The 18,795-nt window shown below is 39.7% G+C and overlaps 1 protein-coding gene across 8 annotated transcripts in view; it reads right to left on the reverse strand.

The window, feature by feature from the left end:
• The window catches only part of KIF13A (kinesin family member 13A), a 211,328-nt gene that overhangs the window by 53,618 nt on the left and 138,915 nt on the right, over positions 1-18,795 (reverse strand). For all 8 annotated transcript variants that reach the window (XM_049105945.1, XM_049105942.1, XM_049105940.1 and 5 more), the window contains 5 exons: positions 13,090-13,201; positions 12,484-12,696; positions 9,692-9,802; positions 7,623-7,757; positions 5,343-5,473 (listed from right to left, as the gene is read on the reverse strand). In XM_049105945.1, coding sequence (XP_048961902.1) covers positions 5,343-5,473; positions 7,623-7,757; positions 9,692-9,802; positions 12,484-12,696; positions 13,090-13,201 — 702 coding nt within the window. The remainder of the gene's footprint in view (positions 1-5,342; positions 5,474-7,622; positions 7,758-9,691; positions 9,803-12,483; positions 12,697-13,089; positions 13,202-18,795) is intronic.

Genomic DNA, 18,795 nt, shown 5'->3' on the forward strand with positions numbered 1-18,795 from the left:
GGAATGGAGGGAGGAGAGACCTGTATGCCAAAAGAGATATAACAGCCAATGACAATGGTTGAATCTTATTTGATCCTGATTTCAAGAAAGAACTGAAAAGGAACATTTATGATACAATTGGGGAAATCTGAACACCAGCTCAATATATGAATATTAGTAAGGGATGATCTGTAATTAGGTGTGATGGTATTTTTTTTTTCTTTAAAACCATTTACTTACAAACTTTAATTCAGCAAAGGAAGGTGTGTGAGAGAGGACTGGGGAGACGACACCCCCCTGGAGTGGATGTGGACCCCCCCCCAGAGTCAGAGGAGGGAAGCTGGTGGGAGCTTCCCTCCCACCGGCCAGGGGGAGGGCCCAGGATCTCCTCAGGCCAACAGGTCCTGCTGGTGGGCAGGGGGCAGAGCTTATTTGCATGAAGTTGCTGGACTGGGCACTGGGCCAACAGGCGGCCAGGAGGCCAGCTCCAGGTTATCTAGCCTGGGGATGGAGAGGCGGAGCTCATCTTCAACATGGGGGCGGGGTGGGGAGACAAGAATACTTGTCTTTTAGAGATAGAAGCTGAGATATTTATAGACACAAAGTTATAATGTCTGGAATTTGCTTTAGAATAACCCAGAGGGGCCGTAGGGAGAAGGAGATGGGGAGGGCATATAAATAAAAACAAAATTGTCTGTGGGGTGTTCATTTTTGAAGCTGAATGATGGATATATGGAAGTTCATTATATTCTTCTTTCTATGTCATATATTTGAAGTTTTCCATAATAAAAACTTGGGAAAACATAAAAAGAATACCAGGTTTAAAGCCTAAATACCTATCAAACACATTGTAAAAACACGACAAACAAAAGGACACGAGGAAACAACAGTCTTTGTCATACAGCATGCGTCACACCGTCAATGGCAGGTGCCGTGTCTCTGGGTTTGTGTTGGCCTATGCATCCGGCATTTGCCTCAAACAAATCCTGAAGTCCCAGCTCTGTCCAGTGGACATTTGGAGCTCACTTTTCAAGACTGCAGCTTCCCTACGTTTCAGCTTTGTTACAGCTAACTAGTGACAAGGGGCTGTAACTCACTGTAACAGAGTCATAGGGTTTCCTGCCAATCAGGAGATCTCATCAACTGATCTCATCAACTTTAACATAGTCAAAACCTGGCCCCTGCGACTTTTCTTAGGGAAGAGGAAAAGTCTTCCAGAATTTTTAATGTCAATTTTAGTCTTCTTATAAATGTTTCCTTCATTTAAAAAAAAAGATTTTGCTGGTATGAAAAAATTAAAATTTAATTTGCTAAAGGACTGTCAGGTGGAGTTTGATGGAAAAAAATAATGTTGACTATTCTGAGTTTTAGTTTTTCAGTAAGTTACTTTTTTTTTCCTTTTTTTTTTCTTTCTTTTTTTTTTTAGTAAGTTACTTTTCTTGCAGAATCTCATTATCTGGCTCCTAATCTTTACAGGACTCTCTAGCTCAGAGTTATAGAATAAGAAGTCACCTATGAAAACAAACCCACCTTTATAGTAATATTTCAAGTCTAGGGAGTAAATTTTTATTGAGAAAAATACCCTGGAAATACCATCTCAAATGTTTTTAATCTATCATACATGAACACGATAAAACTTTGGTGTGTCTATTTTACACTAACATGCTCCCTTTATTCTTGCTGATGAAAATGACTTTCAATGCTAACTCAAGCTCCAAAGGTCTGTATCCATCTATTTGGAATTATGGACTGAATTATTCATCTGCAAAAACTGGAAAATGAGATCAGAATATATATGTATGTCTAAAAAATATAAGTATTTTTGCCAAAAGGATGATGAAAAGTTGTTTTTTGAAGGGAAAATTTTTAACAGAATACTCACCTCTTCTACCTAAAAACTAAACATTAGTCAGTTTTCAAGGAAAATACCTTCCCAGTTTATTAAGGTATCTAAATAATCTATCTAATAATCTAATATATAGATAGATGGATATCTAGATATATCTAATGTAGCTATAATCAAACATCTAGGAATAGCAGTGATGAAGAAAAATGTGTCCATCAGTGTCCTTTATTATTTTAAACTCTAAATTATAATTTAAAAATTCAGTTCTTTTTTTCATTGGCTACATTTTAATACCCCTAAACACCAACTCACTAGTGGCTACTGAAATGGTCTTGGCATATCTAGAACCTTCCCATTATCTCAGAAAGTTCTATTGGGCAGTATTATTCTAGAATAAAACAAAAAATAGTTCCAGAGCAAATAGAGAGGAATATAATACACTTTGCTTTTTTGTTTATTGTTAACTTTTGTGATCATATCTATTTTGAAGGGACCCTTATACAGGTGTGTGTGTGCATGCAGACACACGCATGCACACACACACACCTACTTCTGAACACACATAGAAAACATCACTTTGGCATTTATAGTATGCTGTTATTACAATAATATAAAGAAAAAGTTATGGAAATTGCCTGGCTTGGTAATGTATCCAAGCCAAGAAATTAGCATAAAAATTTATTTCTAGCTGGACATATGCCTGTGGTACTTGTTAAGAAGCAAATACAAAATGTCTCTGCAGGAATTTATGTTCCCTCATCCAGGCCACAAGACGCCTACAGATAACCTCCTGCTGGAGATGAGCACACTTAAGGAATCACATGCTGCTCTAGGGAAGCAAAGTTACCAGCGGATGTGACAGTCCGACTGAAACCCCAACAAATTCAGAGAGAGTGTTTCAAATACAGACCAAAATAAGTAAAAATATAATTATTGAAGGCACACAGTGCAGTACAAACAAGACTGTACCAATACAGACCAAGCCCAACGACAACAACAAAAAAGATGTTCTAAACTTCTGCAAATGAAAGACGGAGACATTGAAATTAAAAACTCAATGCAATGGTTAAGTGGTAGGTAAGACATGCCTAAAGAGAGAATAAGTGGATTTGAAGACAGATTTGAAGACACAGTGACTATCCCTTAAACCTATGTCCTTCTCTTGCTCTGTCTCCAATCCCATATCCATCTTCATAACCATGATTCTCAGTTCAACTTCGCCACTCCCCCATTCTCTCTTCTTTGCATTTTTTCCTTCTATACCTACATCTACCTGGCTCTTAAATATCCCAAGATTGCTAGTGTCTCCCTAACTGCTATATCCAACAGAAGCTTTTTAACCTCTACTTTGACTTCTTCTTCCTTAAAATTCGTTTCTTCCCCCGGATTCCATCATTGTATCTTTGCCTCTCTGAATCCCTTGTCTCCAGGCTCCTCAGACCATCCTCGAAACATTGGTTTACTTCTTCCACTACACACTCTGGATCCACTTTTAATACAGGCAACAACACTAGTGGCCAATTTTATACCATGAATGTAACTCTACATCCCCAAATCCAATGTCCAACTGGATACATTCACACTAATACCCCAAGGATACTCAAATTCACAGGATCTCAATGTGAATCCATTACCACTCATTACCCATCATCCTCAAAGCCTGTCCTTCCTCTTGTAACTCCTTCCTTCAGTTTAGGATCTCTACTGTTCATCTAGTCTCCTAAGACAGAACCTTGTAACCATTGCTGACTTCACCCTTTTACTAACTGACTCCCCATCCTGTCCCCAAGCACACCACTAAACCTGGCTGCCTCAAATAATTCTCCAATACATTTTGTTCTTCACTTCTTCTGCCACTTGCTGTGTTCCCATGACAATATCATAATAATATCCTAACAGATCTCCCTATCTCCAGTCCTGCAACCCCACACATTTCCATAGTGATCAGATCTGCAGGAAAAAGCACTTATCTTCTTGTATAATCACTGTTGTTTCTACTCATTCTCCTCCACCAGGCTTTGAGTCCCTATACTTGGGCATTCCCTGCACAGAGCCTGTAACAAAGAATACTGTATGAATGCACCACTGCCCCAGGGCAGGAAAGGAGGAGATTGAGCAAGGTGAGGAAAGACAAAGAACAGAATAAAAAACTGTGCCACTGGAACTGGAAATGGAGGAAATTTGCTGATTAAAGTTATTTTTAGGGCAGCCTGGGTGGCTTAGGGGTTTAGCGCTGCCTTTGGCCTGGGGTGTGATCCTGGAGACCTGGGATTGGGTCCCGTGTCAGGCTCCCTGCATAGAGCCTGCTTCTCCCTCTTCCTGTGTCTGTGCCTCTCTGTCTCTGTCTCTCTCATGAATAAATAAATAAAATCTTAAAAAAATAAAATAAAATAGTTATTTTGAGATATGGTGTTAAAAGAGTATGATCCAATCATATTGTACACTATACTCTACACTTTATATATAATTTTGTCAATTAAAAAGCATAATATTAAAAAAATCCAGAGTTTCAAATATAGGGGAACACAGCATAAGGCAAACAGTTACCTAAACTTAGAATAAGTTAAAAACTAAGGAATAGCATCCTTTTGCCATTAAATATCTCAACAATGATATCACTGTAACTAACATAAGACCTATAAACTTTCATGACTCATGTATGCCATTATTGTTAGTCTCAGTTTGTCATCACTTAGAAATTGATATGGCCAATATTAATAGAATAATTGGAAATGAGTGTAAGGTTTTCCTGATAAATATGAGTATTCTGGGGCAGCCCGGGTGGCTCAGGGGTTTAGTGCCACCTTCAGTCCACGGCATGATCCTGGAGACCCAGGTTCGAGTCCCACATCAGGCTCCCTGCATGGAGCCAGCTTCTCCCTCTGCCTGTGTCTCTGCCCCACCCCCACCCCCTCTCTGTGTCTCTCATGAATAAATAAAATCTTTAAAAGAAAAAAAATGAGTATTCTGGTCACGATATTGGTGTGTTAATAAATACTGTTATAGGACTTCATATAAACTTTATACTTGATTGTGTAACAGTTCAAGACAGCATTTAATAGAAACTCAAAAGTAAATATACTATCCTGTCAGTTCTCAAATTTCTACATATTATAGCGTGGTTTAGGAATTTTTCATACAATGGATGCGTCTGATTAACTGCTTTCTATACAATGAATTATACTGGGTAACAACTAACTTTATTCAATATTTGTACGTGTCAGGCATTTAACAAGTGATTTCTGTTTTGCCTACTATTATGATTCACCTGAGGAAACTGAAGTTTAGATGCAGGATCTTACCTAAGATAGCCCAGGCTGTCCAGGCAGAACCAGCCACCCCCGAGCTGGTGCTCTCAGTGTTGCTATACAGCTCCCTACAATGGGAAAGACTATCCCCAAGAACCCAGTGAAGTCCTACCTTTGATATAACTGAGGCGACAGATAGAAATGGGGCAGTCTACTCCTTCTGAAAATCAGGCTCACAGATATGTGAAGTGGGCCTTTACTTCTCTTACCGTGCATTTTCTTTTGGAGTAAGAGTAACGTCGCCATCAGATGCAATATCTATCTCACAGTGTTCGGGCTGAATTCCTATCCCAAACAGCTGGATGTCCTGCGAGGTATCTGCACCCACCCTGGTATGGTCCTGGTAACAGATCGGGAATGAAAGGGAAAAAAAAACTACACTTACAAGTAACTCAACACAAATTTATCACAATCAATACGAATAACTCAAGAGCATCTGCATGATAATATTAAATCAACCAGACGGGACATGCATGATACCTGGAGCATTGTAAGTCCAAAGCTTACCGTAAGACACTGCATTTTTAAAATGTTTAAACGCTATGAAAAAAAAAAAAAAAAAAAAACCACCAACCAACAGTGATTAGATATTGTTTTACAGGGATGGCTGGGTGGCTCAGTGGTTGAACGTCTGCCTTTGGCTCAGGGCATAATCCCGAGTCTCAGGATTGAGTTCCACATCGGGCTCCTTGCATGGAGCCTGCTTCTCCCTCTGCCTGTGTCTCTGCCTCTCTATCTCTCTGTGTCTCTCACGAATAAATAGAGAAGGAGAGAGATTGAGAGAGAGGCAGAGACACAGGCAGAGGGGGAAGCAGGCTCCATGCAAGGAGCCCGATGTGGGACTCGAACCTGGGTCTCCAGGATCACGCCCTGGGCCGAAGGTGGTGCTAAACCACTAAGCCATTGGGGTAGCCCATAAATAAAATCTTAAAAGAAAAATGAAAAGATTATTTAAAAAGCAAAAAGATATTGTTTTACAATATAAGGGAATCAGACTTGACAGTAGACTATTTTGAGTTCCCATGTTAACTTGACAGCTTACTATTTACATGGCTATAAGCAAGCCTTGGTCTCTCTATCTTTCTCTATTTATTCTGAAAAACAAGAATAATACCATCAATTTGATATACTTTGTGGGATTCTTTCACCTGAATTGACATTGAAAATGCTTTGAAAATAGCTATATAAATTCAAGAACCACTAAACAGTAGTTTCATGGAAAATGGTATTTTCAAATATATAACTTAAAATGATAAAAATGAGTGCCTGGGTAGCTTGGTTATTAGTTAAATGTCTGACTTCGGCTCAGGTCATAATTTCAGGGTCCTTGGATGGAGCCCCGCATCAGGCTCCCTGCTTTTCCTCCTCCCTCTAACTATTCTCTCTCCTTATGCTCTCTCTCTCTGGCTCTCAAATAAATGAAATCTTAAAAAAAAATAAAAATTAAATGACAGAAGTAGTTGAGTTCTGAATACCAATATTAGATAGAGTCCTGAAGCCTGTGGATACCTCAAACCTTAGGCATATGAGGACTATCACTCCCATGAAGTGGTCCACTGCTCATCCCTTTGTGTTTTCTATTGCTCTAAAAATCATTGAGTCACCACAATAGGAGTATTTCCCCATTCAATAGAAAGGCCTGGTCTTTCAATATTAGGATTTTGGACAAAATTCCTTATGCCTTAATCACGTCATAACGAACAGACCTTAAGTTCATTAGTGGACTCTCACTATGTCAAGGGCTATTTGCACCATATTTAGGTCTTTGGAAAAAGTAGAATAAAAAGGATAAGGGAAAACTGGGGCTCCTTTCTTCAATTCCAGCTTATTTTCCATTGCATTTTTATATTCGTTCAAGGCAGATCATAATCCTTATCTAGGCATCTATTTAACTTTTGTCAAGCAGGTAATACCTCTGCATTTAGAGATTTAGGTGTGTGGACAGTTAGATAAGCAGCCTTCAGGTCCTCTGGTCTCTAATCCTTGAGAGTTATTTAAATACTGCCATGTATTTGTATATATATCACTACACCTCAGGAATTGTGTGTGCATGTGTGCACATATTAGAAGTGTCTTATATCTTTTGGGGTGCCCCTTATCAGTGTCTATCAGGTGCCTACTTCAAACAAATGTCTTATTTCACTTAACAAAATATGCCAGCATTTCCAAAAGTGTGGCCTGACAGAGAAAGATAAATACCACATATTTCGCTTTATGTGGAATCTTAAAAAAAAAAAAAAAAAAACAAAGAAGCAAACAAAGAAAAAGCAGAAACAGACCCATAAATACAAACAACAAACTGATGGTTGCCAGAGGGGAGGTTTTCACTCTCAATGGTAACCACACTGCAGTATCTATCCTCTTACTTTTAATGAGTGCTAATAAGCTGGATACAAAAAACAAAATCATGGGTATGGGCACCCAGATTCCAATAGGAGTTGAATGTGAATGAATCAGGATTGCAACTATCTATTTATATGCTCTCCTACCTTTAAATAATAAACCAGAAGTTCGTTGAGAGCAGGGTCTGCGTTCAGGTTGACTAAGTAGCACTTGTCATCCCCCACTTTGATACCCGATGTCTCCAGGGAAATGCCCATACTTTCAAGTTGTCGTTGTCTCTCCTGGGCACAAACACAGACAAAAACAGGGGACTCTATTTGTTACTCTATCCACATGAGGTATCCATGGAAAGTTTAAGTCACTATTTCTGGGGACAATGCCAATGAAATGACACATTACCACCAAGTTTACTGAGCGTTTAACATGTGTGACATTTTTTGTCAGTGTTATCAGGATGCTACAGGGTGAACCAGACACCATCTTCCTGTTAAGGGGTTTACAGTCTAGTAGAAGGGATTATGACATATCTAAATCAGAAGAGAAGAGCCCTGCGCTACTGGAGAGGAACAATGTACTACGGAGCTTCCGAGGATGGAAATCAGGTGGGTTCGGAGACCAGGAAAGGCTTCAGGAAAAGAATACACTTGAGGAGGCGCCTGGGTGGCTCAGCGGTTGAGTGTCTGCCTTTGGCTCAGGCATGATCCCAGTCCCAGGATCGAGTCCTGCATCAGGCTCCGAGCCTGCTTCTGCCTCTGCCTATGTCTTTGACTCTCTCTGTCTGCTTCTCATGAATAAATAAATAAAATCTTAAAAAAAAAATACACTTGAGACGTTTCTTGAAGCATAAGAAGAATGTCTTCTTTCTCTATAAGGAAGAAACGGGGCAGTAGTAAGGTAAGAGCAGGGTGTTCTGACAGAAGGGGATAGGAAAGTAAAGACTGCATACTGCATGATTTCAGGTGCCAAGAACCCTAGTAAACGTGGGAAAGTGATGGGAGAGATGGGGCTGTAAGAGCAGGTTCGTTCCTTACTCAGGGGCCTTGAATTCATTCATTCATTCATGAAATATTTTAAGTCTTTGGTACTGATCTAGGGTGAGGAATACAACAGTAAACAAGTCTCTTCTTTTGTGAAAAGTTATATTCTAGTAGAAAGAAACAGACTATGAAACAACAGACACATAAAATACAGAATTTCCAATGGTGATAAATGCTGTGAAGCAGCACAAAGCAGTGTGCAAGAGATAGGGAGTGAGGGGCATGTGTGTATGGGTGTGTGAGTGTGTCTGTGTGTGTATGTGTGTGTGAATAATACAAGAAACATATAAGCAGAAGGCTTGACTAGGTCCCAGTTACTGCTTTCAAGCTACCTAACTGGGATGGTCTACTTTTTACCAAGTGGTCAGTGAGATTAAAATGTTCACAAAATGCATTGTGTAGATTCATAAAACACACACACTTACACATAAATGCAGCATTAGTCTTTGCCTTATATTACATCTCAAGAAAAGTTCATGTAGCATTTTCTCACAAGCCCAGAGAATCAAATACACTGAAAAAAAAAAAAACTATGACGTGGGTTGTAAATGCTCTGCTGGTCAGGTGGCATGCTTTGCCAGGTGATCCAAAATCATGAAATGGAAAATCAGGAAAGATTCAATGTTTTCCTGTATATCATGCCTGTTACAACTCAGCGCTCTCCAGCACATCTAGCAAACAAGTGGACCAAATGGTTGCTGATAAAGACAAGGAAGTTGGGGCACCTGAGTGGCTCAGTCAGTTAAGCAACTGCCTTCAGCTCAGGTCATGATCCCAGGGTCTTGTGATGGAGCCCCGTGTCAGGCTCCCTGCTCAGCAGGGAGTCTGCGTCTCCCCCTGCCCCTCCCCCTGCTTCTGTGCTCTCTGTGTCTAATATAATATAATATAATATAATATAATATAAATAAATAATATAATATAAATAAATATAATATAATATAAATAAATAATAAATAAAATAAAATAAAATAAATAAAATAAAATAAAATAAAATAAAATAAAATAAAATAAAATAAAATAAAATAAAGACAATGAATCAGCCTCTAACACTGATCTTTGAGGTCTCAATTAGCCGAAAGAGGTCCTTAAATGACTTGTTGAGGATGATAAGTGGCTACACAGAAAAGACAGCAAATAAAAAAGAATCACAAGATTTTAGGCTTAAATGATCAAGCTACCTGTGCGATTTCTTCTGTTTTCCTCAGCTTCTCTTCCCAAGTCACCGTCAGCTCTTTGATCAGCTTTTCAGACTCCTCAAGCTTTTCTTTCAGTTCAGGGGCCTTCATAGCCTTTAAAATGAAACCAGAGATATCTGATTTTCTAACTTTTCCCACCATTATTTATAAAACAATCCCTTACGGTCCTTCATACATGGCTAGCAACCGTCTGTTGGAAGCAATTAAGTCATACACTGTCAGGGTGGGTTTTAGATCTTTATTAATCAAAAGAAATGTAAGAATACATAACTGCTACTCTTTAAAGGAGAAAATGAACACCAGTGCCCTGAATTAAACTGTTACAAATCATTACAGAGGTTTTTTTTTTTTTTTCATTTTTTCCTTTCATATTTAAAGACCTTTTTTTTTTTTTTTTCAAGTAGGCTCCATGCCCAACATGTGGCTTAAACTCACAACCCTGAGATTAAGGGTCCCATGCTCTACCAGCTAGGCATCTTTCATGTTTAAAGACCTAAAAAATGCTAGTTAATTGTCAAAACAGAAGTGTAGAAAAAAAAAGATAAGCAGATTTCTTTTTCAGTAAGAAGGAGATCAATACACATCACCAATAAACACACCCCAGTGATAACCTACCAGGAGAGGTAAATATTCATTTTAAAATTTGACTCTGGATAATTTAAAACTACTTTTCTTTTTTTGTTTTGTTTTTCATTTAAATTCAATTTGCCAATACATAGTAAGTACATCCTTGGTTTCAGATGTTAAAACTAGTTTTCTTGTTGATGGTAATAAACTTGGTATATTTATCACTCTCTTGGAAAACAGGACCTCTGGGTAAAATGGTAGCAATTTCCCTCTGAGTTTGCTCAGTGAGAATAACTAAGGGGTCTAAATACAGATATATATATGCATCTTAAAATTTTCTGGGGCTTTTACTTGGCAACAACATGCTTTGACATCCCAAAGCAACAGGAGCCTCTAAGAATAAGGAAAGGAACAGGAAAGATGGCAGACTTGGACAAGAAGTCCAAGTGGCGATGATGTGAACTCTCCTTGAGGTGTCAGAGTCTCACAGAGGCTGAGAGTGACATTCAGTGCTGGGTACAAAGGGACACCCATGAAAACTCTATCTTGGTGAACCTCCTGTGGCTCCCCTCTGTTCCCTTTGTCCAGGCATGGTCATGGTTCTGGCCATCTGGCCTGGATTACATGGTCCCAGTGGAAATGCAGATTCAGAGACAAGAGGATCTTGAGACAAGATTCAATTCAGAGACAATTCAGAGACAAGAAGACAAGCTCATCCACCGATACACGAATTCCAAGAGCCACTGCACCCTCCTCCTAGGATCACAAATCTCTTCAAAGTTTATCAGAATTTTCATTCTCAGGTGTTTTGCTACCCTTCCTGGCATCAATAAAAGGCTATGCTTGATGCACTGGAATGATTATAATCATGATAACAAACATAGCAATGTTTATTGAGCACTTACAATGCTGCCAGGCATTATGCTAAGTGGTGCTTTCCAGTATCAATGTTGCACTAGAAGTTAAGGATGAAAATAATTATTAAACAAGGCTTTCTGCACTTCAGAAGCCCATAGCTGGAAGAAGAGACATGTAAACATGCTGTTACAATGTAACTTCACCATTACCAATGAAGAGACCCTTCAGATCCCTGGCTTTTGACTCTAGTCTGTCTGTCTCAATCTCTTACTGATTACCTTTCTGATTAGATACATTGATAGATTGATAGATAGGCTGGTACACAAGCACTCAAAAATTAATATCTATTACCCTTCCTCCCCAACAGCTTAATACTCTCCTAACTAAAGAGGGAAGAGGGGTCAGAAGAGAGTGGTAGGAATGAATGTGACCTTAGCAGCCCAAGGTACACACCCAAGTGACATGGACAAGCATGTGACTTAAGCTAAGGTAGTTGGCCTTCATTTCAGTCCTATTACCTATTTCAAATGAGACAGTGCCTCACCCAGCAGCTTGCAAAAAAGCAACAGTTACTTAGAAGAAGGTGTGATTATTCAAGCTGGGTAAAGCCAAGGAAAGATGGTAACAATGAGAGATGACCAATTTTGTTTCCTGCCAGAAGCTGATATATATGAAAAAAATAAAAGGAGATTTCTGAATTGTTGCTAATGTTTGTCTTCCCTGACTCCAGGAAGAAATGATACATAACCAATTTCTCTGAAAACTGCAATGCCTATGGGCACACAGTTTACAATGTTAATAAAAACAACTCATTGCGGGGGTGCCTGGGGGGCTCAGTCTGGACTCTTGATTTCAGCTCAGGTCATGATCTCAGGGTCCTGGGATCAAGTCCCATGTCGGGCTCTGAGCTCAGCAGAGAGTCTGCTTGGGATTCTCTCTCTCCCTCTCCCTCTGTTGCTCCCCCTACTTGCTATCTTTCTATAAAATGAATATATAAATCTTGAAAAAATAAAAAATAAAATAAAAACAACACATTTGGTTCTTCGGATTTCACATTGGAGGAGATCCATGGCCAACGGCCAACTGATTTACTACAGCAAACATTTAAGCAATACAGTGACCATTGACTCTTAATTGTCTGCTTCCTCAGCTGGAGGCTGAGTTCCTAGGACAGAAGGCTGGTATTATTCATGTTGGCCTCACCACGCTTAGTATGCAGAAGATGCCAATCAACACAGCAATGCAGAATGGCATCCAGACAACCTAAAACTGCAGGTAATGACATGGGTTCCCACTCGGCGACCATAAGCCAGGGACTTCAGAAACAGGGGACTCCAGGATGATCTCACCTCAGCCTGTGAGAGCTGCCCCTTCAGTTTTTCTACTTCCTCGCGTAGTTCCCGGATGACTTTGGCGTTGGGGTCCTCGTTCACAATGGCGTGATTCACGATCCTCTTGGCTCGATCCGCATAGCGTAAGGTGGAGAGAGTCTCTTCATAGTTGTCTGCTGCTGGGCTGATGGTGGCTATCATAGAGGTCTGGCTGTTGCCTCCCAAGTTGTCCTACAAAATATTTCCAGTAGCATCTTAGGCAATGAGCCCCATTCTGTGCACAACATCTAGGATGAAAGCTAAAAACGCGGATGTAGGATATTTTCTATAAAGAAGAAAACATGTTGTGGAAATGGGCTTGTATTTTGCAAATAATTTTATGACGAGATGTGGTTTCCCTATAGTAACAACAATAATGCCTGTCAAACAGCAGGACCTTGGGGGTTAAAAAAAAAAGGCAATAGAAATGAGTTTTCATTCTACATTCCTAAGAATTAGGATAACAGTACTGGAGTACTGTCAGGGGGCTGTTGTGTATTTGGTTAGCTTTGCACACACCTTTCAGCTGCCAGCTCTGAAACAGCCAGGTTTTAGTTGGAAAGGAACACAAGAACAATGAATTACCTTAAGAAGCCAAGTGAGGACTGAGTCTCGATAAGGCACAAATTTGTTTTTACCCTTGCCAGCTGCCTGGTCAGCCAGCGATGATATAACCAACCCCAAGGTTGTAAGTGATCTGCCAAAAGAAAAACATTTTTAACTTAGCTTTATGGAATATTTATATTGTTTCCCTAAATCGTGATCATTCCAGGGAACAAGTATAAAATATGCAGAACAAGGCCCTAAAGTTGATACCACTGAGTCTATGTTAATTTGTCAAGAACCTGAGAAAAAGAAAAAAAAAAAGTAACTCCATTCATTTGAAAGAATTAATTCAGAATCCCTGTAAGAGTCTATTTATTCTGTTTAATCATAGGACCTATGAGACCAACCTTTCAGAACCTAGAAACATATATTTAAAAGGTCACTCCAGAGAATTTTAATTTACTCCAAATGTGACGTGAAAAGTCTGAACCATTTACTCTTTGGGGCTAATTTGGACTATCGGGCTTCTCATTTTGTATTCCGTGATAACCACATAACTTGAAGAGAACCTTTCTCTACACGACACAAGGTAAAAGCTTGTTTGTTAAAGCTGGCAAGCTTATTTCACAACTCAATGTGGAGTTTTTACAGCTGTACATAACAAAGACCTACCCATGCAGAGGACAGCATATGGCTACTCTTTCAACACCTGCTACAAAAAGCAGCACTGGCATCTCGGAAAGCTGGTTAGAAATCCAGACTCTTGGAAGCCTCCCCAGGCCTACTGGGTCGGAACCAGTTAAAGATATTTTCAGGTGATTCATAGGCATATGAAATTTTAAGAAGCCCTAGTTGAACAATACCCAAAGTGATACATGTATTTAGTTATCTAGGCCCATGATTCTCAACACGTGGGGCTAGGGCCAGCAGCATGACTTCGGACCTTGTTACAAATGTACATTCTCAGGCCCCACCACAACCCAGACCTACTGACTCAGACACCTGTAGTGGGCCCCAGCACCCTGTGCTTTTACCAGCCCTCCAGGTGATTCTGGTGCAGGCTGGAGTTTAAGAACCACTGGGCTATTCCTTGGTAGTTAATGTACGTTCTCTGCACCCAGAGAAAAGATTACCATAGAAACAACAGATCTGTGGATTTGAGGGATGAAGACCTCCTCCTGTGTCACAGGTAAGTACCAAGTGTGCCTTTAAAAGTAAATCAACTGGATCCCAAGTTTAGCAGCCAGAAAAGAGCAGCCTCGGGAGATTTCCCAGGAGTGCAAGCTTACCAGACATCACAAAGAGAAAATGCTTTGTGAATGGTTAAAAAATGAAATGTTATTACTTATTTATAAAAACAAAAAAGAGAAATCAAAACACACCAAATCAGCAAATCAAAACAAATCAGCAAGTGACCAGAGTTTAAGCATGAAAGACTAAGACTAGATAACTTTCTAACAACAGACTTCCATTAAATGAGTTGAAAGAAAGCATGTTTCTCACAAAACATAATTGCTTAAAGGTGAGTCGTTTGAAAAGTCACTGAAATATAAAGCAAACTCAAGAGGCAGAAAAATGAGCCAGAATTTTAATAACAGCCATTCCTGCAAAGTGATGTGAATATTTGCACTCTAATTGACAGATTCAAAAGTTAAATCCAGGGCAGCCCCAGTGGCTCAGCGGTTTAGTGCCATCTTCAGCTCATGGCCTGATCCTGGAGAACCAGGATGGAGTCCCATGTCAGGCTCCCTGCATGGAGCCTGCTTCTCTCTCTGCCTGTGTCTCTGCCTCTCTCTTAGATAGATAGATAGATAGATAGATAGATAGATAGATAGATAGATAGAAAGAAAGAAATCTAAAAAACAAAACAAAAGTTAAATCCACGCCCCCAAAATAAAAACACATACTCACATAAAAACTTATACATGAATTTTCATAGCAGTATTATTTACAACAGCCAGAATAATGAAGGGATGAATAAAACATGGTATGTCCTCACAAGGGAATATTATTCAGCCATAAGAGAAGATTCTGATACATGTTACAACATGGGTGAATTTTGAAAAATTACACTAAGTGAAAAAAGCCAAACACCAAAGGCCAGTGTCCTAGATTGAACAGTGTCTGCCCAAAATTCATGTTCACCAGAACCTCAGATGAATACTTATTTGGAACTAGGGTCTCTGCAGATGTAATTAGTTAAGACAAGATCATATTGGCTTAGGGAGGGCTGTAATCCAACAACTGGTGCCTTATAAGATGGCCATGTGAAGACATACAGGGAACAGGGGAAGGGTCATGTAAAAATAGAGGCAAAGGTGGGAGCAATGCATCTAAAGGAAGGTTAGATGACCTTGACCTTGACCAAGGAAGGTCAAGCAGCTGCAGCGACCAGTCTATAGAAAGTAGGAGAGAGGTATGAAACAGATTTTCCCTCTGAGCCCCAAGAAGGAACAAACCCTGCCAATTCCTTGATTTTAGATTTCTGACCTCCAGAATATAATTTTCTATTATTGTAAGCTGCCCAGTTTGTGGTAACCTGTCATGGTAACACTAGAAAACTAATACAGCCACATACTGGCTCCATTTATATGAAATACCCAGAACAGGTGAATCTGTAGAGATTAGGTAGTGGTTGTCCAGGGCTGGGGGAGGTATAAATGGGTAATGACTTGGACACAAGGTTTCTTTGAGAATGATGAAAATGTTTTCAAGTTAGATTGTGATGACAGTTATACAACTCTGAAAATAATAAAGCTACTGAATAGCAAATTTTTTTAAAGATTTATTTATTTATTTATGATAGACATAGAGAGAGAGAGAGAGAGAGGCAGAGACACAGGAGGAGGGAGAAGCAGGCTCCATGCCGGGAACGACCCAGGGACCCCCTGAATTGCAAATTTTAAAACGATAAAGTATGTGTATGTGAATACAGTATATGTCTATTTCTCAATATAGATGTTAAAAAAAAAAAAATCAAGTTCAATCACTCCATCACTCCTCCCAAGGTAACAAGAAAGAAAATGGCAAAAGTAAACTATTGGGACTACCTCAAAATAAGGTTTCTGCACAGCAAAAGAAACAATCAACAAAACTAAAAGGCAGCATACTGAATGGGAAAAGATATCTGCAAATGGCATATCCAATAAAGGGTTAGTATCCAAAGTGAATAAAGAACTGATACAACTCAATACCCCCAAATAATCCAATTAAAAAATGGGCAGATGACATGAAAAGACATTTCTCCAAAGACACACAAATGGCCAACAGACACATGAAAAGATGCTCAACATCACTCATTATCAAGGAAATGTAAATCAAAACTACAATGAGATACTACCTCGTACCTGTTAGAATAACTAAACATCAAGTTGGTGAAGATACTGAGAAAAAGGAACCCTCACGCATGGTTGGTAGGAATGCTAAGTGGTGTAGCTGCTGCGGAAACAGTATGGAGGTTCCTCAAAAAAATTAAAAACAGAACTACCCTACCATCCAGTAATCACACTAGTGGATATTTATTCCAAAAATACAAAAATATTAATTCAAAGGGATACATGCACTCCTATGTTCACTGCAGAGTCATTTATAATAGCCAAATTATGGAAGCAGCCCAAGTGTTCATCAACAGATGAATGAATAAAGAGGATATATATATATATATATTTGGTGGAATATTTGCCATAAAAAAGAATGAAATCCTGCCACTTGCAACAACATGGACAGAGCTAGAGAATATAATGCTAAGTGAAATAAGTCAGTCTGAGAAAGAGGAGGATCATATCATTTCATTCATATGTGGAACAAAATGGACAAAGGAAAAAAGACAAACCAAGAAACAACTCTTAACCCTGGAGAACTGATGGTTAAGGGGGGATGGGTTAACTAGGGGATGGGAATTAAAGAGTATACAATAAATTAAATTTAAAAAGAAACAAAATAGCATGTGATATATATGAAATAGAAGAAAACAATAATTTAATAAAAAGTGAAACCACATTTCTGCTTTAATATGGAATAGAAGGCTAAGGCATCTTTCATATTTTGCAACTATTGAAATAAAATTTTCAGTTGAAAACAATTATTTGAACTGTATCAGTTTTTAATATTGAAATACAGTAGAAATTGCTTTAATCCACACAGATTATAAAGAGCGCAGTGATTTCAAGGTCAATACTGGCCATTCTCAAGTGCACATGGAGGGCTACTATGCCCAATGTGGTGAAAAATATGTGACACCTTTTGGTGTTTGGGGTTGTCACATATTTTTCACCACTGGGACAAAATCTGACTATCCTGTGGCAACCTCTATTTTGTAATTTGATAGTATCAGGAATAAAAAGGGAAAGTTCCTGGCACTCCTAAACAAGGACACAAAAAATCAAACAAGTGCTTTGAGGGAAAAAGGGAAAGGGAAACACCCTCATCACTGCCCAGGGCACCAGATGCACACTTCGAGTCCTGAGTCCCATCAGCGTGGACAGCAAGGGAGCTGCCTCAGCAGAGGGATGGGGTGGGGTGGGGTGGGGCAGGATGATCATGTGACTCCACTGTGTGTTTACTTTGCTCTGTACCTTACCCAGTTAGGGAAGCTTATCACTAGTAGAAGCCTTTTACCTGACAGTGGGCACACATTCAAAACAAGGGCTCTGGGGGTGGCTAGCTGGTTCAGTCAGTAGTAGATCATGCTACTCTTGATCTCAGGGTCATGAGTTCAAGCCCACATTGGGCATAGAGCTTACTTAAATAAATTCAGGGGGAAAAATAAGAAATGGTGGGTATCATCAAGATATATATCAGAAACCCTAAAAAAACTATTCTCTCTCTCTCTCATGAATAAATAAAATATTTAAAAGGGGGGGAGGAATCCCTGTGTGGCTCAGTGGTTTAGCACCTGCCTTTGGCCCAGGGTGTGATCCTGGAAACCCGTGATCGAGTCCCACATTGGGCTCCCTGCATAGAGCCTGCTTCTCCCTCTGCCTGTCCCTCCGCCTCTCTCTCTCTATCTCTCATGAATAAATAATCTTTTTTAAAACCCAAAAAACAAAAACAAAAACAAAAAAAAAAACAAGGGCTCTATCAACCTACTGTCTCCTTGGGGGTGAGGGAACTCCATGATGGGGGAGAGGTAACCAGGTCACCCAGTGACCAGGGTAACACACCACCGCTTCTGCTACCTTCTACCTGGGAGCAATGATCCCCGGGCTTGTGGAGTCTCAAAAACTATGAGCCTTCAATGTGTGAAAACTGAACAGGGGTGCCTGGGGGCTCAGTCAGTTAAGTGTCTGCATTCAGCTTACGTCATGATCCTAGGAGCCCCACATCAGGCTCCCTCCTGGGTGGTGAGCCTGCTTCTCCCTCTCCCCCTGCTTGTGTTCTTTCTCTCTCATTCCCCTCTCTCTTTCCATCAAATAAATAAAATCTTTAAAAAAAAAACTGAAAAATGGGCTTATGTATTTTAATAGTAATTTTATTCTTAGGGAGCTTAAGAATATAATGAAATCAAATTGTAGATCCTGCTAGTGCTGTCTTCTCATGCTGGAAGCAAGGGGGCAGCACATGGTTTCTAGGACAGGGTGGGGATGTTTCCTAATTTTTAGGGGCTGAAAAAATTGCCCCAGAATCTTTCTAATTCTACCATTCCCTGAACCTAAGGGAGGTGGACATAGTAAGGAAGCTCCTAACGTTTCCATGAGTTCTTGGATCGGGGCAGTGGGCACACAGTAAATGGGGAGAGGCTGAGTA

The sequence above is a fragment of the Canis lupus genome, chromosome 35 (genome assembly GCF_003254725.2).
Source record: "Canis lupus dingo isolate Sandy chromosome 35, ASM325472v2, whole genome shotgun sequence".
Lineage (NCBI taxonomy): Eukaryota > Metazoa > Chordata > Mammalia > Carnivora > Canidae > Canis > Canis lupus.